This window comes from Phocoena phocoena, chromosome 6 (assembly GCF_963924675.1).
Source record: "Phocoena phocoena chromosome 6, mPhoPho1.1, whole genome shotgun sequence".
NCBI lineage: Eukaryota > Metazoa > Chordata > Mammalia > Artiodactyla > Phocoenidae > Phocoena > Phocoena phocoena.
The window spans coordinates 57,351,246-57,377,588 of NC_089224.1; the positions used below are offsets into that span (position 1 = coordinate 57,351,246).

Consider the following 26,343-nt stretch of genomic DNA (forward strand, 5'->3'; position numbering starts at 1 on the left):
CTTAAGGAATGGGTTTACATTTTACAGATGAGAAAACTGAGGGAGGATAAATAAATGATGAAATATCATACATTTTGCAGTTGGAAAAGCCAGATTTTTAATCTGTAAAATTCACGCTCTTTCCATTTGCTACACTGACTCCTCATAAAACAAGCATATCACATCAGACTACTTTCCCTGTCACACTTATGTGAAAATAAAATAGTTTTTTCAATTCGGCCAATACTTATGATGTTTAAGTTATTCCAGTAAAAAGTGAACCTTCAAGAAAAAAATTGGATTTTTAAACGTGGTGAGTATGTAATTCCATGGGCAAAAACTGAATTTCTTCCCCAGACTGTAACATCCAAATCTTAGAGATATGAGATGAGAAATGGTGTATAGGAGTTCACCATTGCATCCCTCTCCTCTGGGCTATGCCCACATGAAACAGACACTCAGCAGGTATTTGACAGATACGTGAACATTGAGCGAAAATATCAGTATCCAAAGCGATACCACGGGCCAAGCCGTACAACAATGCGAAATGGTATAATCTGTGTTGTGTAGGTAAAAAAGAATAATAAAGCATAATGGCAGTATTCTTAAATGCCAAATAAAATGGTTTCCACAGTTACTTGGTTGGGGGAGTGGCTGGAAGTAGGCTATGGATCAGATTTTTGTGGGTACCCAGCCCCATAGGTTACTTTACTTTACATTTACATACTTTACAGGCTTTGTACATGTTGAGTCTGGGGCTTGCATTCTAATTAGCTTTATGTCTGGCGTTCATGGAAATGTATGCTGCATCCCGGAGAATTATCGGGGTAATGAGCATCCCATTCCCAATATCTTCCTCCCTATATGAGGTAGATTAAGTCTGCAAAGAAAAGCATTTAGTACCCCCAGAAAGGGAAGCACCATATAGTGTCCCTGATGTCAAGAAAAAGTTCATTTTCTTTGAATGGGTTCCTTACTAAGGAACAGTTTGCTCATCTCTGATCACCACATTCCCTCTGTCTCCAAACAGACAGGAAATAAAACGAGGTATTGCTCTTCTCAAAGACATGATATTTGCTGCTTATATGGTCTCTAGTGAATCCAGCCCTTGGTTTACCCCCCTTCGGGGGATTCCAGTCCACTAAGGAAAGCAGCTTGGGGTCCCCAGATTGGCCTAGACTCCATGAGCGAGGCTGCTGAGGCATTTGATACAATGAACATTGCCAAGCTGTTCGTGTACCTCTTGGGGAGCTGCTAAAATGAGGCATTGCCTTTGAAGAGAATCTCTCAGAGGAAATAGCTCTGACTTCAACAAACCTGTATTCCTCTTCTGGTAAAGTTAAGGTAAAGCAGCTTGTCTAGAGCAGTGATTGGAGACCAAAAGAGTTGGTGTGTCCCCAGAAACTCTCCCCTCTAGAGAAAGGATTATCTGCACAGCAAAGTGATCTCACAGCATGTTTTTTGTTTTTTGTTTTTGCGGTACGCGGGCCTCTCACTGTTGTGGCCTCTCCCGCTGCGGAGCACAGGCTCCAGACGTGCAGGCTCAGCGGCCATGGCTCACAGGCCCAGCCGCTCCGCGGCATGTGGGATCTTCCCGGACCGGGGCACGAACCCCTGTCCCCTGCATCGGCAGGAGGACTCTCAACCACTGCGCCACCAGGGAAGCCCCCTCACAGCATATTTGATTCCTCCTGACTAGTGCTGGTTATGGCAGGCTTCTCAGGTTCTGTCTATATAGTTTGGTATATAGATATCCTTGAGCCAATCCTTCAGTAGACTAAGTGCCCTGTCGGTTACTCAAATGTAGTAATTTATAAGTTTCTTTAATAAATTTTCAGATGCTGCCACTCATCATCCCTATATTTGAATGCTTATGAATATTTCTATATAATTATATTTAATACTGTAAGCTGTAAATGCTGTAATTTCCTTTGACCTATGTTGCAGTTAGAGATATTACTTGATCAGTGCTCTCAATGATTCGTTTGATGCACACGTATTTAGTTAATTGGTTTTTTTTTTTCTGCCTGTGTTTATATATAATATACTTTATAAGGGAAAAGAAATCAGTCTCCTCACAGCTGAGTCTGGTAAAAGTGCAATTAGGGTCTATCAGAACAAACAGCTGTCAATAATGAGTTCTGAATTAAAATTACTAGCAAAGAAAGGAATCTAGACATCTGCAGGAAATGTGAAAATATTTTTATAACCAAATAGCTGAGATCTGGACAGGGGTATCACTGAGTTTTCTCAGCTGTACCTGCAGTGTATTTTGAAATATTCCCAGACTGAAAGAACACTAAAATTCACTGCATAAACTAAGCTGCATATATTTTTTTTAAATGTTGGCTGCCTTTGAACAGTGTGTATTTTGATTTCATATAATCAGCATGAACACTTTCTGTTTCAAAGTATTTTGCTGTGCCCCTGGTCATAAAATGAAGCTTAAAAATAGTTCTGTTATCTTTGAATTGTGTCTTTCCAATCAGGGTTCTATTGCTTGGATATTTTTCTTTCTGTCTTTGGAAAAAATACTTTTGGGTCTATTACACGGTATCTGATTTGTTCGTATTGGGGTTGTTTCCTGCAAAGAAAACTTGCAAGGTGGGCTTTTGGCATCTGAGGTTTATTACAAGATAATTCCATACATTTTCAGGTATCTGGAGATAGTAAAGTATTTGGCCTTTAAAAAAAAAAGCAAATCACACATTTTTGAAAGCGGACTTTGTGCTCTCCCCTTTGCATTTAAGTTTTAAGTCAGTTAGGTTACAAAAACCTATATGAGAATGAAAGATCAAAATTTTTTCTTTAATTTATATATATGAACACACATATACACACACATGCATAGATAATTAGCAGTATATTTGGTAATCTTTTGGCCCTCAATTACTTATAAAAATATTAGAAGAGGAGTGCCTCTGTAGCCTTGTTACCCGAAGTATGGCCCATGAACCAGCACATCAGCGTCACTTTGGAGCTTGTTGGAAATGCACAATCTTGAGTTCCTCTCCAGACTTACTGAACTGGAATCTCTGCGGCAGGGCGCAGGAATCTATGTTTTAATACTGCCTAGGTATGTGTACAGATCACGTGGATAGACATATAATGCATAAATGCCTACTGATACATCACATGGTCATTGATACATAGAAGAGGAATCTCTCATTTTGAATTTATTGAATTGAATTATATTACCTTTCATCTCTTTGGTGTCACAGTCTTGTGACTGTTTTCCATCTTCTACTATTACCCTGAATGAGGGGCAAACCCTCTCCTTTCTACTCCTATCCTCAAACGTGACAATGATGGCATTCTAAATACACTTAATACCAGTTTTCACTAATTAAGTAGTCATCATGTATGAATACTACACTTACTGAAAGTCATCCATCTATCTGAAACAGAGCTGACATCAGTATAACTAGTTCATACATAGGTACATGAAGATCTATCTTGACAATGCTTCAAAAGCCACTTAATTCCTTTCTCTTCGGGTAGTTGAATAGCATGGGAGAGCTAACGTTTCATTAATAAAGGACAGTTATAGGCACAGCTTAGACCCTTTTTGGACCAACATTGTTGCAGCCTAAATTGATAGAATCATGGACCTTGGGTCCATCTTGGGAGCTCTAAGGAAAACTGTCGTCTTGTTTTCAATAAAATTCCATTGCTAGAAGCATGAGTCTGGGAAAGAGGAGACAGGGACCCAAGTCTTAGCTCTGCTAGTAACAGTCACATGATCCTGGTCAAATTCCTAACCCTGCCTAGGTCTCAGTTTCCTCCTTCAAAAAATCTAAGTAGGCTGAGGAGTTAGATGAGGCAATGAACAGTACTGACGCATTAATTCAGAAACCTGTGAGTTTAAGAAGCCAGATCAGGCCTCTGGAAAGACCAACACAAAGGCCTGCTGAAGGACTGCAGGGTGATACAAATAAGTGAAGCAGACCCTGACATTCGGTAAATTGTACTGAGACTGAGATTCTCACTGCCTTGAAAAACCTTGTGTGAATCAAACAAAAGGACTAAATAAAACAGAGCTACCAATTTGTAACCCCTGATAAGAGCCTTGAAAACCACTGGACCATTTATGTTTATATGAAGATAATCGCATTTTAAAAAAGCAAAAACACAAAACCAAAACCCCCCAAATCTCGTCCGTGTGGGAAAACACAGATATACTTTGCAAAACAATCGAAACAAAGTTGCTAAAGTGTGAATATTTTCCAAATACCTTTCAGTAGCTCTTCTGTTTGACTCTCTTTTAACCTGAGACAAGAGTAACAGCATTTATGTTGCTAATGGTGAGCCTGCTGTGTGATCTGAACAGGTTGTAAACATCGTAATCTACATGATTGGTACTTTCTTTGGGTTGAGCAGCATACAACCTGTGCAGTTTTATTTGGCAGACCTCGTTAATGGTTGTATCCACTCTCAAAATGTGGATAATTTTGTGTCATTCCAAACAAAATTTAGAATATGGATTGAACCGATATGGCCATTCACAAAGAAAATTTCAGTGAAAAAGATATAGTTCCTCATAATTCCATAGCATTACTCAATTGACCTCATTCAGAGTCAAGTCAACTACCAATTATAAGAACCAGCTGAGTCTGTTTTAATCTCTGCCTAATGGCCTCCTCTATCCATCTGTAAAATAAAACCCGCTATGGCATATTCAGGTGTTCTTTATATAAACATATTAGCCTTCTACTTTATCTTGAGCATCACATTTTAGGAATAATAAGGAATGTGTTTGGCAGATAACGTTGGGACAGAGCCAAGATTATACAGAAAAGTCTTTGGAGGATTTTTGAGTCAATATATTTGGGGGAAAAAGTCAGATTAGACCCATGTGGATTTTTGGTTTTTATAGGCATAATTCATTTTAAGAAATCCCCCTTCACCCATCTGGAAAAATAAAATGCCCTGAGGGAATATGATGGGTCTTGACCTCTCAGTATTATAGACTAGGATCCTTGTCAGGTCAGTTGTTCTATGCTTAGACTCTGCTTCTTCTCTGCTGATGAAGTGTGAACTTTTGATCATCAGAGGATGCCCCCTAAGAGTGTAATGCACTTTTTCTTTCTAGAGTGATCAGTGTACTCGATGGTCTCATCCTAACTTTTGCTTATTTTAACTGTGTACTAAGAATTCTCCTCTCTGTGCTGAAGGCCAGCACCTGATGGCACGATCAAGTCCAGGCTGCAAAGGGCTGCCAGCATCACCCTGACTTCTCCTGAGAATCCATCTCTGGGCAGTATTCCCAAGCTAGAGTGAATGAGGTTCCATCTTCTCTCTCTACTTCTTTGGATCCTCAACTGTTCACTGGTCTTTCATATTTTTATAATAGTAACTGTTTACCCACTGTTTTATATTTCTTTTTAATTCCATTATTACTGATTATATTGTCCTTGCTAAAAAAAAAAAAAATCATACATTTCATCATCTAAAGTGAAAGGCCTCCTTACCATCTCCATGACCAATTCCATTCTCCACCAAGAGGTAACTATTGGTATCATTCGTGTATCTTTGGAGGTCGAGTTCCATGAATCAACAGGTATGCATATAAAAATATTCAACATATAACTGTATTGTGTGGAATTGTAAAAAATATAAGTGTTATCATGATGTATATATTGCTCTGCAACATATTTAGAAATCTGTTTTTTTCTTGGTCAATACATGGATTTGCCTCCTTCTTTTAACTGCCCATAGTATTCTCAGTATTTATGTACTGTAGTTTATTTAACCATTTCCTCAGTCATAATAATTTGCTATTTCAAATAATGCTGCAATGTAAATCATTTTCTAAAACTCTCTGCGCATATGTGTACGTATACCTCCATGAAAGATTTCTAGAAGTGTGTGTCAAAGGATGTGTGCATTTTAAATTTTCACAAACACTGCAAAACTGCCCTCGCAAACAACTACTTAATAGCATGGATATATTCTACTGCATTTCAATGACAGTTTGTCCAAAGATATCTTTTTAGTTTTTATTTTATAATAATATATAAAAGTGAATTAGGCAGATGAATATTTATATCCAAGAAATCTGTATAATTTCTCTGGTCATTCTAAAGAGATGCCAGAGGATGTAATACTTAAATAGTTATGCGTCTGTTTTTTGTAGAGAGCCCTAAATATTCTAGAGATGCCCAGTATAGCTGTATATTAAGTTAAATGTTAATTTTTGTCAAAAAAAAGAGAAGAGTTTCAAAACAGCAGTCATATCAGGATCACATCACAGTTTTATCAGGATAGTCATCTGATTAATCTTATAAATCTCAGTCATAAAACTCAATCCATTCTATTAGATTCCTTTTTTAATAGTCTTGCAGTTCATAAATGCCATTCTTTTTTCTGAACTATAATATCCAATCAAAGCACGAGCTGATATATGTATGAAATGCTCACCATGATTTTGGGGCCATATTGTACTGTCTTTGCACCCAGCTAAATGATCTGTAAAATCTTCTATTTTTTTGTCTTTCTTTGCCATATTATTGAAGTATCAGTAAAGGGTCAGCATTAAAACTCCACCAGATTAATCAGAAAAGCCAACTTTTAAGCACATACCCAGAATGATTTTAGTACAAAATAGCCCCCTCGTGCCTCTTAATGTTTTCCTTTTGCATATTACTACCGTATCACATCACGGGACATTAAGCATATTTCAACTCCTGGGACTAACTCAATCATGTTTTTAGAAATTGAAAACAAATGTTGTAACTGGATGAATGCTAATAGTGAAGTAATAACAATTTCCTAGTAGGCGTATTTGTTTAGTGGATTGCCTAGTTTTTCAGCTTGCAAACACTGGAATGTCTATCACTCACTGAAACCTTTTTTTTTTTTTTTTTTTTTTTTTTTTAAGGCAAAAGTTTGTCAATAATTTGGTTTACCTTAGTGGAATTACTGTCCTCACCCAAAGGTAACTTAGAAAGTTGGTTTTACTCCAAGGGTAACAGAGACCAACCTAATCCTAGACTCGATTTAAAAGTACTGTCCTCCTCCCTTCTTGCTGGAATTTTCTGTAACATAATAAGTGTCCCAAATTGTGCTGGCCTCAGCCTGAAGCACAGGGTTATGCACTCTTCTTTTTTTCCCAAAGATATTTAGAAAAATCTGTCTTTGTGCTTGGCAACTACTCCGACAGAAGATAGATAAAAATAAGGGCGGTTTATCAGTTTTGCTGTTCTTATCATGTTTCACGTTGAAGGCTGTTGAAATGATGAAAAACAAACAGCACTAAATAGGGTTCCATCATTATCGCCGCCATGAGGAGCTAAGTTTTTCAGGATCAAAGAAAAATGCATTTGCTTTTAGAACTACAATTCTTCATTTTGATAGGTGCACTGCACTCAGATACTGATGGGTGAAAAACAGAGCAAATTGGAGAAGGAAGTAAAATGTGTGCTGCTGCGGGAACTTGGAAATTCAAACAAAAGTAGGCTGGCATTCTTTTAAAAGCTCTGAATGTTCAACGTTCAATTTCTTAAGAAAAATGTGGTGCCTGAGGTTTGTTATTTATGAGCAACTGGAGTAAAACATAAGCACAGGTTGTTTCCATCTCATCAAGTTATAAGAACTCCCTTTATCTTTATAAACATGTAGCAAAGGAATACTCCCATGCAGGGGCCTTTGGGGGAATGTTCCTGTACATGCTATTGATCCAGAAGAAGACAATATTTTTTAACTTACGTTTTTAAAAAATTTGCAACTCAAGTTGAGCACCTTTGAGTTCCCTGGCATGGAAATTGCCAGGAGAAACTGTCAAACGCAGTAGAGACAAGGAAGCTGTTGTTCTTCCCCTAAAGGAGAGTATCGACTGGCATAAAGATAATAACCAGAAAACAAAAATAAGGTATGGCAGTTGCCAATAAAGTGGTATAAATTGTCATAAGGATCCAAAGAGAAATAAACCAAGGGTAAATCCTTGGTCCAGGATGCAGCATGTGAGTTGAGTCTTGAAGGAAGGTAGATATCAACATGTGGACACAATAAGGAGGACAGAAAGCCTGCATAAGGAAAAGGCCAGAGGCGGGAAAGCTTAAAATATGTTTAAATTTCCTGGTTCTGAGGGAAAGGTGTGACTCTTATAGTAAAAGTATTGTTATTACCTGAGAGCCATGCAGATTTAATGATGGGACCAGTGCCTAATACACATCCAGATGAAATTACTAAACCTCTAAGTTAATGAAAAAACCCACAAGCACTTGGGGTAAAATTGCTACTAAAAGACAAAAAATAAGACTTCAAAATACAAAGGAAGACCGTGGAGCAATATATTTAGAGTTTGAGAAGATAATATTGGAGCCCAGTAATCCTGCACATAGCCAAGTTGCTGGCCCTATGTAAAGGCAAATAAAGAGCTTCTCAGATATATAAGACATCAGAAATAATACTACCCACGCATATTTTATATGAAGCATTATTCAAAGACGTATTCTAGCAAACCAATAAATGTAACAAAATAAAGAACTCAAGAATAGATGAGCCATGTCATAAAGGTAAACTATGAACAAGTAAAACAATTATTTTAAGCAATTGCTGTTAACAGAGTTATAGATGTAATAAAAAATTTAAACAATCCTTAAAATGGGAAATAAATGTGTAGAACATGCCCTTTTTCCCTCACTGCCCTGCAGCCACCCTGGCTTTCTTTTAATTACTCCAATATACTAAGCTATTTTCCATTCCAGGGTCTCTTCTTGGGATATTCTTTCTCCTCAAAAGCTTTCCCACCCATCTTCACTCAGCAAACCATTCCTTGTCCTTTAGGTATTGTATTAGTTCGCTAGGGCTGCCATGACAAAGTACCACAGACTGAGGGCCTTAAATAATATAACTTTATTTTTTCACAGTTCAGGAGGCCAGAAGTACGAGACTCAGGTGCCATCAGGGTTGGTTTCTGGTGAGACCTCTCTTCTTGGCCTAATTTACCGTGGTCGCCTTCTAGCTGTGTCCTCACATGGCCTTTCCTGCATACTTGTGCACAGAGAGAGAGATCTCTGGAGTCTCTTATATTCTTACAAGGTCACCAGCCGTACTGGATTAGGGATCCACCATTATGACCTCATTTAACCTGAATTACCTCCCTAAACACCCTATTTTTGAACAGTCACAGCGGGGGTTAGAGCTTCAACATATGAATTTTGAGGAGACGCAATCCTGTTCCTAACAGCTATCAATTTAAATGACACTTCCTGAAAGGTGCTCTTCCAGGATTCTACACATTTACCTCACAACAGTTGTTGAGATTTATAATTATATATTTATTCATATGATTATTAATATCAAATTCCCCCACTACACTGCCATCTCCACGAGGCAAGGATCATGTTTTTTCTGTTCACCACTTCCCCGATATCTTAGCACATGATAGGCACTCAGTAAATATTTGTGGGATAATAGCCTGCAGAATCTTAGGAAAGAGTATAGTATAGCAAATGAGGATGGAAGAACAAAGTAATGAGCATTTCCTGTCTGTCCCTGGGTGGTGGTACGAATAGATGAATTAGGATAGTCTGTGCTGGTAATATGTAACCACCAGCTTGGGGTGGCAGGGGTTGGAGGTAGGGAATAGTATTGGTCAATTACATTGGTGTAAGTACTCCCACAGTGGCAGATTCCAGGCTACAAATATGACATCACTGAATCCAAAAGCTGGGGAGAGCTACTCAGTAGCATACCATTATATAATATTTTCACCTGAAGGGCATAAATGTAAAATAATTAAGAAGTAATGTATTTTGAGTGTTACCTTTGTTTTTAATATTATTATTTAAGCAGGATTTCTGAGAATTTAACAACTGACTTTTGCCAGCTCTGGCACACCACTGATGGATAGATGAATAAAATTGTAGAAACTGAATGCGTAGAAATTTATAATTTGTTATTGTGCAGGGCAAAAGGCAAAAACAATGCAAGCTGATCCTTAAATTTTAGACCCGAATAACCTGAATCTGAGCAGAGAAGATGTTGATTATTCTTGGTATATGTTTATTTCTAGAGAAACCTGAGAGCAGTCTGAAATATAGGTCTCCCTTATGCTCAAAGAAAGGGCTGTTACTTTAGGAATCGTTTGTTTGAAGATGATTGCTGAACCATGAAGGAGAATGAGAGAAAGGAGGACAGAACTTTGGGGATATTATCTCCATTTTGGGGGCTGGCAGAAATATGTAAATTAGAGAAAGAGATTCCGATGGAAGAATCCAGAGAAGTCAGAGGAGGATCAGCACAGGGGTCAGATAGAAAAAAACATTACGGGGCTCCCCTGGTGGCGCAGTGGTTGAGAGTCCGCCTAACGATGCAGGGGACACGGGTTCGTGCCCCGGTCCGGGAAGATCCCACATGCCGCGGAGCAGCTGGGCCCGTGAGCCATGGCCGCTGAGCCTGCGCGTCCGGAGCCTGTGCTCCGCAACGGGAGAGGCCACAACAGTGAGAGGCCCGCGTACCGCAAAAAAAAAAAAAAGAAAAAAACGTTACATACTGAGGCACAGTCTAAAGAGCTGCCAGTAGATTTCTGAATATGACATTTAGAGTTGATCTTTGATTTTGGTTTCCAACGTGTTAGAAATTCTACCCTTTCCTAGAGTCAATGGAACCATTACGTGAGTCACAGATCTTTTTGGCTAATTTCATATGCAACATGTTTCAGGTTATTTTGTATTTGAGATCATTACAAAATCTCCTCCCTTCCTACCATCAACCCAAAGGGGAGGGATTATGTTCACCATAATCCCTCAATCAGAGTCATAGAAACCAAGGAAGAAAGGCTTTTCAAGGAACTTTCATTAGGGAGAGTTAAGCACTACTAAAGGAATGTTATAGAGGGATGGATCAAAAGAAAGTTTCCATGTTTGTCAACTGTTGCTTACCCAGATGGCAGAAAGACATGTGAAGTAATGGTGATGCCCTGAAATGGGGTGCTAAAGTTTAGCATCTCAGAACCTGCATTTGAGTCCCTATTTGGCCATTTACCATTAGCTATACGACTTCAGGGAAGTTCCCGAATGTTGTGAATCATTGAAGGGGAAAAGAAACTGACAGACATTTGCTGAATACCTCCAGGACGCCGAGCCCTGCCATCTCATTTACCTTGAGAATATGTGTGAAAGCAGAAACTTCCTCAAATGTAAAGTATTATTATTGGAAATATGGGGAGGAAAGGAAGAAAAGCTTGAGGGGGTAGATTAAAGCAAGATTTTGAAAGCCTGATCTCAAATGATCCTGTGGTGATTCTATCAAAAATTTCCTGGCATTAACATTTCCTATTTCTTGTTGTCAGCTTTAGAGGTAGAATTTTTAGATGGAGTTTGTACCTACAAAGCGACTGCATCTTTCTTTATGTTTGCAAAACACTCTGTATTTTTAATTCAGCCTTAAAACTTACTAGATAATTAACGAGTGAATTTTCACTATCATGATTTAAGAACAACAGAAAAACGAGAGGTTAAGTGACTTTCTCAGGGACACCCAGCCACTGGTATCTGGAAAAAGTATTTTGAACCTCAGGGTCTTGCTTCAAGCTAAGAGACACATCTAACATTTAAAACCCCCAAGAACTCTTCATCATAGAAAAGAGGTAACATGTAAGTTCCAGGGACACTTTCTTCCCTCTCTTCCATATGAACAGCAAGATTGGGCTGTTAACAATATTTTGTGTTTGGAGGAGGAAAAAATAAGTTTTGCGCAAGTCATAGCCTCTGTTCTTTGTTTCTTTTCTTCCCACAATTCATGAGGTAGACACAGGCACATGTCTGATTTTTTTCCTTCCTCATTTTTTTTGGAAAAAAAAAATGAATTTTTATCACCATGAAGAGGTTGATATTGTTAGGGTCTGGAGTTATCCCTACCAATTTTGCAAGATTCTGTAGTATCTTTTTGCCAGAATACAGAACCATGCATCATCCAGACATCTGGAACGGCCCCCGAGGCATATTTGGAGAAAATACTCCTGCCACTGTCTAGATTGGACTTGATTCATAGGGTTCAGTTATATGGCTTACAGTGTGTCTTCCACTAGGTAGAAATGCATGAAATTGTATCTAGATGGAAGTAATGCACAATTAGAAAGACAACACAGAAAAAGGAAAAAGATTTACTTAGTCTTAGAACCCACCAAATGTGGAGGCCGCCTCTGTCTTCCAGGCTAATTCTTACCTAGTTTCTTTATTTGCAGTGTGATGGCTTATCAGGAGACCAAGATGTGGAAACCACTCAAAGCATTTTCCTGTCTCCTTCCTCCCTATCAGACACTTTGTGGAGTCTTCAGGTATTCTCCACATAGTTCTGAACCTTTATCAAATGTAGGATTTCTTCCACTGACTGAGGGATCCTGTTACCAGATCTGGATAGGACGCTCATTATACAAGGCCTCTCATGCCAATCACTAAGTCATTCACTTTTTCACAAACATTATTGCACACTGACTGCGTGCTTGGTGCAGGGCACAGGAAACAGAAAATGCAGTTCCTGCTCTCAAGATATGCTCATTATTTGCAGACAGTGGCCCTACCAGACTAACTAATAATACGATGTGACTGGGACTGTAGGGTGGTATTTAAGACAACAGGGATCTGGGACAGAGGGTGATTATAATCCTGCTGGGGGTATGGGGGAGGGAGAAGGTGGGGAGTGTAAGGGAAAACTTGCCATCTTACAGGTTTCTTTGGTAAAAATAACAAAAGAAAAGGGGACTTCGTGGATCTCAGTGCATTAGGTTTCTAATTGTTTTGTGCTAGGAAATGTGCTATCATCTCAGACTCTTTTTCCCAAAGGCTTTTGCATTACACTTCAATGTCATGTCACTTTGTGGTTTAAACCCTGAATGGAGTCTTAGAGTCAGTATCCAGAGGCTCTCTGACTAGATACTGACAGTTTTTACATCTGACAAGACAAAAAAAGTAAACAATTTTTAAATAGTGGTTATATCCTGTTTCCGCATAAACTAGTATCTGAACCTCAGGGCTCCTATGTGGAGGCTGGGTTTGATCTGTGCTGCTCAGTAGTTACATAAAGGTAATATTTGTTACAAAATGCTCACTTACCACCTACAGCCACTTGGCAGTTGAATCAGGTACCCTAGTGCTCATTAAACTCATTTATACAAAGTTTTGGTACACCCCTTGCACTGGTGCTTCACTAGGCCTATGAAAATTTTACATGCAGCTCCCAGAGCCATTCTATTTCTTTTGCTATTTCAGTCTACTCAGTTCCCCATCCTTTCCTGTCCTTCAAAACTTGGTTCAAATGCCACATCATCCACAAACCAACACACGGTTTTTTTCTTGCGTTATAAATATTTATGTAAAGTATTATCTCCGTTGATAATCTGAGCTCTAGGTAGGATCTAAGTCACCTTTAATGTTGTAACCCCTATGTTACTTAGCAAAATACTTCACTGCTCATTGAATGAAGAGATGGATGTATCAGTGCACAGGTGGACAAATAAATGAGCACATAGAAATACAAGTGACGGGGAACACTGGTACGTAGTGAATGAAGGAGGCTGTCTGTTGCTTGGTGTCTAAGGTGCTGGTATATAACCTATTCCTGTTGATTACATGTTTCCCAGCCAGGTAAGCATCCATGAGCAGAACGAGAAAAATATTTGGATTCAGCCATACGTGACACATAAGTGGACTCAGCCAAAAGGGTTTGATAAAATTAGAGACAATAAAAGGCTTACCTTGGATTTAAGAACACAGATGTGTGATTTTGTTAGTATTCTTTCCCACACTCGAGGAAATTCCAATGTTCCAACCACCGGACTCTGTAATCCAGTTCAGTGAATTAGGTTGTCTCGTTGGCGGCAGAACTTGTCACTGTGCTTCGTTGACCTCTCACCTCCTCTTCTTTGAATCAGTTCCCACCAACTGGAGAACAACCCAGAAGTCCATATAAGTAATGGAGTTTAAAAAAATGCCTCAGAGCTTCTTCAGTAACAAAGACTGAGGCTTTTATTTTCCCACACAGAATACTTGAATTTCACCTAAAATTTCAAAATACGTTCAACTCTGGAAGAAAAAGGAGTAAAAGCGAGAAGCACACCCACACTCTCTAGTGATTGCTTTTTATTAAGAATTTCTTTCCATTGAGAATACACTGCACTATTTTGAGTATGCAGCAACATTTTAATATTTTAATTATACACTTCCCACTAGATTGGTTTTAAAACTTCCTCGCTGAGTTTTAGAGTGTGAAATGTTTCAAGTTGAATGATTTACTAGTTTTCTTTTTTTCCTTTTTTTTAATAAATTGAACTAAAATAGACTGAAATAGTTTGTAAAAAGATAAAGCCTAGTTCGATCTTGACCAGTTTTTAAAATATCTTTTAATGTAAAAAGCCTAAATGCGTTTTTTTCATAATAATTTCAAACTTTGTGTTACGTGATCAAGGAGCACAGTAGTTATAGATTTAATAATTTTACATTTTGAAACCAATCACCTTTTACCTGTTAATTTGTTCCCTACCCTTTGGTTTAGAATGCCCCCAAATCATCACAGTAGCTATTTGAGTAGAATTAATGGATTTAAAACGTCGTTAATTAAAGGTAATGAGAATAATGTTATGATGTGTTGGTTCCCCAGGAGATTCATTTGGTCCTCTATTTTCTCTGTTTTCCTTGTAGCGCGGGAGTTGGCCGGACCGGCTGTTTCATTGTGATAGACGCCATGTTAGAAAGAATAAAGCATGAAAAAACTGTAGACATTTACGGCCATGTAACTTTAATGAGGGCCCAGAGGAATTACATGGTTCAGACAGAAGACCAGTACATCTTTATCCACGATGCACTGTCGGAGGCAGTGACTTGCGGGGATACCGAAGTGCCGGCTAGAAACTTGTATGCCTACATTCAGAAGCTGACACAAAGAGAAACAGGAGAGAATGTCACAGGGATGGAGCTCGAATTTAAGGTATGATATTAGATGTGATGTGGTAATTCAGGAACAGTCATTCTGGAATTGTCCTTCTGAACCTTTCAAATTTGTGAAGTTACAAGATTCACCTGACCTTCTCCCTCAGGTGTCTGACTGTAAAACACTTTCTTCCTCCTTCCCTTTTCTATCCTTTGCTTCCTAATAATACCTAGAGCTCTTTTGTACCCTAATTTAAACTGAGAGATCATACTCTCAGAACATAATATTTAAAACTTCCATAGTCTATATGGACTCATTAGGTAGAAGTGAAAAGCAGTACAGTTGGAAGAGTCCTTTGCTTAAAAGCAAACAAAATCTTTGTATCTAATGAGGGAATCTTGGGTACACTGAAGTCACGCTACAGGCTAAAATTATCTTTGATTTTTTCTTTTTTCCTACAACAGCGTCTAGCCAGTTCTAAAGCTCACACCTCAAGATTCATCAGTGCCAATCTTCCATGTAATAAGTTCAAAAATCGCCTTGTTAACATTATGCCATATGAATCCACAAGGGTATGCCTGCAGCCTATCCGAGGAGTAGAAGGATCTGATTACATCAATGCCAGTTTTATTGATGGATACAGGTATACACTCTTGCTCCCCTGACAGTCCAAAGCCTTGATATCTACATGTGCCCTAGTTTCACAGCCAGCATGAATTTCATCTCAATTCAAAGTGTTTTCTTTCTGCAGAGGTCAGCATCCAGTCCCTTGGTATTCGCTTTTTTATTATTTTAGAGAGGAGTAAGAAGAAGCGGTCACAGAGTTTTTAATCTGTCCATGTGCACTCTTCTTTCAGAAGTCATTTGGATGTGGAAGGAGTTAATAAAGAAACTGTTTGTACCATATTATATAAATTGAATAGATTGTGTAAGAGTCACTTCTACAAAATGAAGTTGCACAACTGTTTCTTACGCGATTTGTGTGACACGTGAAATTGAGCTGTTAGCATTGCTCTGAAGTTTAAGTAACAGTGATAAAGACATACATCATAATATTAACAAAGCAATTTCTTTTGCAAAATCTCCCAAATGTATTAAATGTTCTTTTTTGATTACACAATCCTAATGGGAATTTACTGCAATAGCATTAATAATGTTTTCATTTTTTATTACCTGGTCTGATGTTTACATATCAAATGCGAAGCCTTTGCATGTTTTCTGATGACTTTAACATGCTCTTTTCATTCTCTGTGATTCAGACAACAGAAAGCTTACATCGCTACCCAGGGGCCCTTGGCAGAGACCACCGAGGACTTCTGGCGGATGCTGTGGGAGCACAATTCCACCATCGTTGTGATGCTCACCAAGCTGCGTGAGATGGGCAGAGTGAGTGTCTCCTTATAAGACACTCAGACCACAAGAGAAATGAGGATTTCATTTTAAAAACCCGAGTGCCAGCGTCATTTCTTTGAAACACAGAGTACTCTGGACGTGTTCTGGGCCATTCATTACTGTGTTGAATTTTAACTTGCAAAGCCATATCAAGTTCTTTCATTTGTGTGTTTTGAAGAAAGAACTGGTACTTGGTTCCAGTGAAACACAATCATAGAGACAAATACGTCTGACTTGTTTTGACTCTCAATGTGTTCTTACTTCCTTTCGCTCTGGACAAGCTAGAGCTTGGGTGCCATCATTACTCTGTATGAAGAAACTTGACTTTTTTCATCTCTGAAGCAAATTTTTACCTGCTCATCTTCCACTCCCATTAAACTGTTGGAAAGTTACATAGTTTTTCTAAGGATATAATCTGGGAACCTCAGGTTTACTTTTAAAAAATGATTCTTCTGAAAAATATATAAAATAGCATTAGAGACACCTAAGACCTACCACTTAGATTCAGTAGATACAAGCATTCTGCCGTATGTGCTCGAGATGTTTTCTTTCTCGTCTTTGTATAAACTCAGTGGTAGAGACGTATCCAAAACCCAACTTTTTAGAGCCCACAGAGAGAGTGAAAAAATACCAACTAGGAAAGTAACTTGACTTTTCTGATTTGGTTATTGAAGTCATTAAAACTGCGTGGGCTCCAGTTTCCTCAGCTGATGGAGATTGGACTAGGTCAATGCAGAGGTTTCTTTCTGTGTTCACACTTGATGGTTCTCTTCATTCCAAAACACAGTGTTGATCAATGCATGATTAACGTGACTAGCCTTATGTCCGAGGACTGATGTAATTAATTGTCTAACTTGTAAGTATGAAGATGCTTACCCTATTGAAGAATTCAGTCAACTGATGTGTATTAAGCACCTACTGTATGCCAAGTACTACGCTTGATAACGTGCACAAATATTGAACCACGATTTCCCTATCCTCGGGGAACCTATGGTTTCAAAGAGACAATGAGTCATATGCGATTGGAATCACCTTAAATTCTAAAACTGTATTAGTGAAAGAAAGACATTAAATATATAGATACCTGATAAACAAAACTTTATTTACACTTTACGTAGCTTGACATTAATCTTTTTTTTTTTAGGAGAAATGTCACCAGTACTGGCCAGCAGAACGATCTGCAAGATACCAGTACTTTGTTGTAGATCCCATGGCTGAGTACAACATGCCACAATATATACTAAGAGAATTCAAGGTCACAGATGCCAGGGTAAGTTGGCACAGTCTTATGCTCTTAACCATTAACTGAAAAGTCATCTAAAATGCATCCCTGGGAGAAATATTTTCCAAGCGACCATACTCCCAAAGTGAAGAGAAATCACTCATCCTGGAGGATTTTTTTTTTTTTCAAACGTAAGAGTAACTTCTCCTGTCCTGTAAGGTTTCTCACAAGCCCAGGCTTGGCTCACATTCAAACGTAGCATCTGGCAGCCCAACTTTGGGGACGTGCTTGGTGAGTGTGTGTGCCGGGAAGCATTTATTGATTGCTTGGCTGTGCTCACATTCACCTCCTCAGCTTATTCTCTTTGGAGCTTTTTTGACTTCTTCATTACTTGAGGCTGTAAATATGTTGTTGTTTTGCTCAGCCCTTTAGGTCACGTTGGCTTGGAGGTTAATTTGGTATGATTTTAAAATTGCTGAGCAAATGGCATTCTTTAGAAGAATCTGACAAGCTTTACACATTCTAATTTGATTCCTGGCATGGTTTATTCCTCGCTGTGCTAATGTGTCTGTCCACGAGAGCTGTGCACCCACGACCCTTGTTGGCTAATTTTCATTCTGCATTTCTTATCTAGACTGCTGAGTGCAAGGTTCAGCCCTGATGTAAGATGTTCTATGCATAAACTTTAATATCCTTGCCTTTGGCCACTTTCAAACCATGATTACAAACACATCTTAGGAGAGAGTGGGGTCAGTCCAAAGCCCTGCTTTGTTTTTGGAACTGTCACAGTGGGTGGGTTGAATAAAACTGTAGGGTAGAGCTATTTACTTGATCCATTGTTTTTGTTGGAAAGCGGCTTTCTCAACCAAGACTCATGTTTAGAGATTGTCTACTAATCCCCAAAGCCTGGCCCTGGCTGTTGACCTAAAGTGAAAGGGAAATTGGTTAGCAGGCTGCTTGGCCCAGGTGACAGACCTGTTAATCCCAGAAAGTCTGAAGTCTTAACTACTCTGAAGGTGACTATACTCAAGACAGCAGTTAAGTCCCTAGGTCTCGTTTTGAGTTGCCCAAGCAAGCATGCCTTGGTGACCCATCGCTTTAAAAAAAAAAAAAAAAAAAAAAAAAGGAAAAAGCATGCCCTTTCAGAGTCTGAAGCTAGATATGTGAGTGAAAACTCTGAGTGCATTCCAAGCAAACTCACCGACCATCTCTGACGACAGTGTAGGAGCCAGCCTCTGCAAATGGCAGAGACAAGAAACACTGAAGCAGGAACTTGTTCATATGTTTTGTTTTGAAGCCTCTCTGTGATTGTATAATTTTCTTAGCTGCCATAGCATTTGCTGTTTGTGCTCCTAGTATGTTTCTAATCTCAACTTCCCAGTTTAGAAAGCAAGTTGGCACTTGAGAATACAGTATTGTTAAACAGGTAACCTTTAAATGGAGTCAGGTGGTCTCTCCTCCAAATCATAAAGGTCTGTACACATGCTATTAAAAACAACTATGGTCAGAAATGAAATCCCCAGGACAATCAGAGGAAGACAAATCTGTATTACCTAGCCTCTGGCTTCCCTTCCTGTGCTTTTCAAACCTTTTCTAGAATCAAAAGGAAGTAAATCATGCTTCCATGGTAACCATCCATAAGTCTGTTATGGGGCCAAGCAGTTACTTTCATATTCTTCAGTATTCTCACAAACTGGATGTGATCTCCCAATTTATTTCGATTCCCAAATGATTCCAGTCAGGAATATGCCCTGTTCGTATGGAAACCACCAGGCTGGTTGATATGTGTCCATCTCAAGTTGGGCCATCCCCTCTTCTCCATATAACTGAATGAGAAGGATTGGGTCTCTGTCTACTTAACCAAAATCTTGGGAACTTGCACATCTATATCCAAAATGACTTTAATGTGGAGAGAGTTGTTACAAAAGTGGAAAGGAGGACCAAACTGAAGCCTTAACTAGGAGCAGGGACTCCTCAAATAGAATCAGCCCCTGTAAACTTGGAATTTGGATTCTCTCTCTCTCTGTTGATTGAGGGAAGAAAGTTGATGGTCATAATCGTTATTCCTGCTTCTGTAAACAGAGGGTCCCTTCTGCTTTTGTTGTGCTTCCAGAAACACTGTGCCATTCCAGAAGGAATCAGAAGTCCCTTAGTGTCTTCTTTTGAAACCATTTATACTTCATGAATCAAAGAAATCTTGCCTAATCACTTTAGGAAAGATAGACTGCTCCTGTATCTAGCTTTTGGTTTGTCTGTGTTAAAGCCCCGCACAGACACCTCAGTTCCTGTGGTCAGCCAGGAAGAGTCCTTTTTCAGAAAACAACATTTATCTACTAATAATCTCTCCTATCTCCTTGAGGGACACTTCACTTCCTGCTCAACAGCACAGTCGCCTGGTACACGCTGTGTATACTGCCTTGGCTAGAAATAGTATACCTCTGAGACGTGTGGGGCATCCAGGTTAAATCCAGCTACCCAATTTGCATCAGATCCTTTCAGTGTCACTAGCTGTCATTTGACAATGCTGCAAATAAGCAGACACAGCAAATGTGAAGGTATCATGACAATAGCAAAATCTCTGGTCTGGATGACATGCCTGGATGTTCCTTTCAGTAGTAAGAACTTATTGGATTCTGAAAATTTTGAAATGGAGTGTATATGTTCCACTTTGGTTTTGAAGGCAAACTTTGGGGCTCAGAGCATTTACTAACATGGGAACTAGGTGGCTTTTTATGAAAGCTCAGGTTTTTAATGGGCATTGTGAGAGTAAATAAATTTGCAATTTAAATATATGTGAATGTAGACAGTGTTAATAGCAGGTAAGATACTAACTGACTAATTTTCTAGTTAAACATGTTTCTAACTTTTTCTTCCCTTTTTCTTTCCTTTTTTGGAAAAAATCATGCCTGCTGTTGTGGTCTGTGCACTGGCTGAATCCTCCTGGCGTCCTCCTTTGCGGTTGGATACGTGGCTTTCTCTCTAAAGGACGGGCAGTCCCGAACCGTGAGGCAGTTCCAGTTCACTGACTGGCCAGAGCAAGGAGTGCCAAAGTCTGGAGAAGGATTTATTGACTTCATTGGCCAAGTCCATAAAACAAAAGAGCAGTTTGGCCAAGATGGACCCATTTCAGTCCATTGCAGGTGAGAATCAGGAATGATGAGTTTCCATTTGTGCTGAATGCAGTAACTTTGAAAGTATGTACTGCTGTCTGTTCATTGTTGGTACCAATTTATCGTAAATCTGCATAACTGAAGTTTTATTTTTATTTTTCTCAGAAGTGTATTGTAAACCCTAAAGCAAAAGGACTCATTTCTCTTTCTTTCCACAAAGTGAAAATAATCAGAGGAAGATTTTTATCTTCAAATTTTGCCTCTTGTAACAAAGAACCAAACTGTGTGTTCTTTGCCTGTTTTACCGTAACAGGAATTGTTTGTACACCACCGAGTGATAATTTGTTCAGTTTATCATACCTCACTTGTTTTGCTTTCATAGCATTACCCTGATAATTATCTTTCTGTATCTTTCTCCTACGTTTGCCTTCTTGAGAAAACTATAGTTATTAAGCCTTAATAACAATACTAATTCTTTTCAGTCAATAAGTGATTAGAATGGTACCTCAGTTAAAGTTGCAATTTGCTTGAAAATTGTTGCTATATCAGAAAATGAAGCACCTTCAAGTTAATTATTTTCAATAGTTTCCACGGCATTTTATAATTCAAGTCACTGAAGCTAATAGAAATAGCAAGTAAACAGTTCAGAAAGGACAATTACCATAAATTTAGTGCTTTTGGAAGTTCCTATGCAAAAACCTTCTAGCAAAAGGATTCACCTAATATTTTTTAGTTTCAGTTTGTAATCTCTTTATGGTCAAAATCTTGAAAGAGTTTATTAAAAAATGTACTTTGCTTCCCCCCCACAATCCCAAACTACAGTTCTTAGTGATATGGGAGACAGGTCTCAAAACAGGAGAAATATTAGACATGGGCTTCAAAACATCTGAGCTCTAGTCCCACTACTATCATCACGTAGCTCTGTGACAGTAGGGAAATTTCTCTAGACCTCAGTTTTCTCAGCTGATCTCCAAGACCCCTTCTGGGGACACACAGTGTGCTATTATATGAGAAGCAGACCTTATTTATACACATTTGCTGTGTGTTGAGCTTATCCAAAGTTCTTTGCTCTAGACCACCAAAGAGCATGTAGGAAATGATGCAGGGACTCGATATTCAGACAAAGTGGGTGGTATATACGGGACTTGAATTACCTGGATATCCCCCTTAATTTTCCACATAATTTGCCCAAATCCTAATCCAAATTTTCCAGTATAAGCTATAAAGAAAAGAATATGTTCAACACATTTTTCTTTAACTTCAGGCATTCCCATAAGTATAAATAAGTGTGTGTATGCATGTATCTCTTTTCATTGCTTTGTCACAAAATTATTTGTATATACAAAGATTCTTTTGTATACTATGACATGTTATTCATATATCTTAAAGACTTCCAGATATCTTCTCTTATCTGGGGATATTTTAAAAATACCACTCATTTATAGCTTATTAAAAACACGATAAAGTCAATAAATTTGGAAGTTATAAGGCCAGTGTCTGTTATTTTCTTGAAAGCACCTAGTAGAAAGCCAGAAACCCTATATTTTTGTTACATTTGAGCAATCAAAGCAAGGTAAGATAGACTCTGAAGTACCTGGACCATTCAACAAAAAGATCATAAATCACAGTCTCTCAGGATTAAGAGAGACTTTCAAGGTTGAAAGGGACCTTCAAGGTCATCTACTCCAGCTTAACAGAGAGCCTTGACTGTGCCTGGTTATCCTTAGTCACTTCGTAAAACCTGCCTATGGATTTTAAAGCTTCACTTACATTTCTGTTAGGACTCTTTAGAAAACCCAGTTTATAAAGGGACACACTATTTATATATCAACTACATCCCGAAGTGAATGAATCCATCCATTTTCTACAGCCTGTACCAAAGCATTACACATGCTGTTTAATTAGGATCCAAAAATGTAGGGATTTTTCAGATTATTCACTCTTTTCCTCATTACCTAAACCTCCAGATGCTTTCCTACTTCTTAAGAGCACAAAAGCTATGAATTATTTTTCTTCTCTTGCTGCTGTTACAATTCTGGAATCATCTTAAAACATTAAAGAAAACAGAAACTCAAAACCTTGCTAACGTGGTGGAAAGAATCCTGGTGTTTTAGCTACTGAACATCTAAAAACAGTAGATAAGTGTATAGCTCAGTGGCTCTTAACCACTGTGTTTTTATTCTTCTTCTTCTTTTTTGAATTTTTTCCAGTTTAGAGACCCCTTTGATAATCTGTTAAAGTTGTAAGTTTCAGAAACAAAATATATATATATATATTTACACAATCCATACATATAAGATATTCATAGACCCTTCCAAAGACTAAATGAGGATCCCATGTCAAAAATCCTGTTATATTGATAGAATCTCCCTTCTCATATCAAAACTGATGTCTGAATTTGAATAGTCTATATACCTTTGAATAGTTTATATACTTATAGGTATATAAATATACCTATATTTATTTTTACGTCTAGGTGATGGGACATGTTGCACAGATTCTTAAGTGACTACAAGAAAATTTGAAGGCACCCAGTTTGTCTTACCTTATCTGAATTATTTCAAATGTAGAGAACAAACGTATGGACACCAAGGGGGGAAGGTGGTGGGGGATGGGGTGGTGGTGGCATGATGAATTGGGCGATTGGGATTGACATGTATACACTAATATGTATAAAATAGATAACTAATAAGAACCGGCTGTATAAAACATAAATAAAATTCTAAAATTCAAAAAAAATGAATTATTTCATACTTTAAAAATATTAAGCAGGCAGAGTTTAAAATTTCAGGATCTACGTGAAGAGTATAAATCTGTATTTTATTTACCATTCCTTTTATCCATTTATTTTATGTTTCCTGGGCCTTTCCAAAATGACATATAATCCCAGTTGAAAGGTTATTATATTTTATAAGACTTAATCCTAATTACTGCACATTCATTCTCACCTGTTATCATGGCACACTGTCTTAAGAGTAATCATTTCATGAACCCAACACCACATTTTCCTGAACATTGCTGTAGTAGAACCCAATGTAATATGGAAGCTGGTGGACATACGTCCACCTCCAAGCACATGTGGCCGAGGCCGTGAGTGTCTCATCCAGTAATGTTGTCTTTGTTATTATGACAGTGCGGGCGTTGGAAGAACTGGAGTCTTCATAACACTAAGCATCGTTTTGGAAAGAATGAGATATGAAGGAGTAGTAGATATCTTCCAGACTGTCAAAATGTTAAGAACGCAACGACCAGCCATGGTGCAGACAGAGGTGAGAAAAATCTCCAGGAGTTTGTTTGTCACATCTCAAGAACCAAATAATACATTTTGTTTGCCAAGATCTCCTAGAGTCCAGAGACTCTCAACACCAGAGGCAAAATGCAGGAAAATACTGTAGGAAAAGCATCCAGTTGTTTAATATTTTTGAACCTCATTTTCCCCCTTTGTAAATGGGAGTGACAGTGTCAATGTCTTAGAGCTGGTTTGGAAGTTATCTAAGATGATGTATTAGATTGAACCATGTTAAATTGTCACTATTTGGGGCCTATAAAAATGGCAATTTCATATAATTCATTATATATATATATACATTAATGTGATATACATTGCACAAATTTAATATATGTAAAAAGCCCAATGGTAGATAATATACCTGGTAGATAATAGACCCTTGGCCCATTTTATGCCTCCATTCTCCTTCTATATGCCTAGGTATTATCAACTGCTCTATATTTCATTTCTTAATAATGGTATTTTAAAATATTTGCATCCTGGATATGCACTAGAGAAATTAGCCTTCCATTTTCTACTCCAAGAATTGATATGAAAATTCTGATATTTTTCAGAATAATAGGAATTCATGACTTAGCCAGTCTGACCTACTGACTTCATTTTAAGGATAATATAAGTGATAGACAGTGTTTTTGTTTCTCAAAAGGCCACCAAATTATACAATTTATATGTATTCCTAAATTCATAACCCACAGTATCTTCCAGACTTTGATTTCAAAATAGTGCAAGCATTTGGCTTGCGATACTCAAAACATTATGTCAGCCTGACAAACTTAATGGGTGTTGGGGGTGACGAGGGAAATTGGACGTTTAAAGAGCCTTAACACTTAGCCAAGCAACTTACTGTGACAAGATAGGAAAGCAAACTCCATTTATTTTGCATTACCATTTTTATTGTAGAAAAATGCACATTTAAGCAAAATAGAGACTATCTACTTTCAGCCCCATTGGCTACTGAAAATAAGTTTCTTTTACGGGGAAAATCCTACTTCTTCTCACCCCTTCTTCATCTGTAAATTATAATTTTTCTATCTTATAATGCCCCCACTTATTCCCATTTGACAGTGTTCTTCCCTGTCTGAAAAAGGACATGTTTCATGCTGTTTTAGTTTAGTGTGGTTCTTTCTAGAACAGACAACTAACTAGCCATCACAATGAATTAGGACAAATGGCACATGGGCAGCCAGTCTTGTGATGCCATTTTCAAGGGATGAAAAGCCTAAAAGTTCAGCGCCCTGTGTATTCGGCTTTGTGTGCCTGATGTTCATCACAACGATACCTTTTGGCCGCTTCCCTCACTTATATAAACACATCAGAAACAATGGAGAATAATTCTGATTGCAGGCAACAAGGTCTACTGTCTGATAAGATTTTTTTTTTTTTAATTCAAATGTTTTTGGCAACAGCCCAGAAGATAAATGAAACCACATTTTCCTCAGGACAATATGTGTCTGCATAGGCCTCTCTTAAATATGCGAACTGAAAATTACTTACCTCAAATAATTAGATAATTTTAAAAGACGGCTGTGACATATAAGGAGTTCCCATGTTTAGCTGGTGGTAATTGTCTGGTACTATCCTTGGAGAACAGTTCACATATGTCTGGAAGATAATGTTCACAGGAGCTGTTACTACTTTGGAATTAGGAGACTATTTTAGTTGAATTGAGTGGTGAAGTTAATAAGTACCCCATGTGGCTAATGGTTCTTTGCTCAAAACAAAACAAAACAAAACAATTGGTCATTGGATTGAATTGACTGGCGAAAGCAGTGATTTTGCCCCCATCTAGGTGTAACTTTGTCTTCCAACATCGATTTCCACTTTTTTGTTAAAATGTACTCATGGCCCCTTTTCTTTCTCCCCATGCTTTGTCTCCGGCAGGATCAGTATCAGTTCTGCTATCGAGCCGCACTAGAGTACCTGGGCAGCTTTGATCACTATGCAACGTAGAAACCCCTGACCCACTTTGGATTTTTACTGCAAGCCCTTCAATATCCATGGAGTCTCTTCTGAGCCATACAGGGCATTTGAGAAGTCCTTCTTAACTTCTAGCTAACAACCACTTAGTGGGACTATCACACACAAAACAGATTTAAAAAAACAAACTCTTCCGGGTGGACCAAGAATTCACAGTTTAATAATCTAACCTGAGAAATAATAAAGAGAGTCCTGACTGGTGAGGCATCTGAAAGATTTTATTTACAGATACCTCAAGGATTCAAAATAAAGGGAAGAAGAAATCACAGCAAAGAACCGCCATCTTGTTCAGGATTGCTTGATGGGTGCAAAGAGAAATGGCCTGAGTGCAGCAGTTCAGGGCAAGATCTTTGCTGGCTTCTCATGACAGAATGGACTCTGCTTTGACATCGCCCCTTCCCAGCATACTACTCATGATAACATTTTAGGGGGAAAGGGGGTGGGGAATGTTTAAAAAGAAAGTCTTTGATTTAGTTTTTTAGTATTGTAAAGATACTGCTGAC

At 38.3% G+C, this 26,343-nt stretch overlaps 1 protein-coding gene across 1 annotated transcript in view; it reads left to right on the forward strand.

Annotated features, from left to right (window-relative positions):
- PTPRD (protein tyrosine phosphatase receptor type D) overlaps nt 1-25,964 on the forward strand; it is a 322,903-nt gene extending 296,939 nt beyond the window's left edge. The window contains exons 31-37 of the mRNA XM_065879889.1: nt 14,622-14,907; nt 15,315-15,493; nt 16,110-16,236; nt 17,387-17,512; nt 20,450-20,604; nt 23,708-23,843; nt 25,745-25,964. Coding sequence (XP_065735961.1) covers nt 14,622-14,907; nt 15,315-15,493; nt 16,110-16,236; nt 17,387-17,512; nt 20,450-20,604; nt 23,708-23,843; nt 25,745-25,813 — 1,078 coding nt within the window. The 3' untranslated portion in view covers nt 25,814-25,964. The remainder of the gene's footprint in view (nt 1-14,621; nt 14,908-15,314; nt 15,494-16,109; nt 16,237-17,386; nt 17,513-20,449; nt 20,605-23,707; nt 23,844-25,744) is intronic.
- The last annotated feature ends 379 nt before the right edge of the window (nt 25,965-26,343 follow it).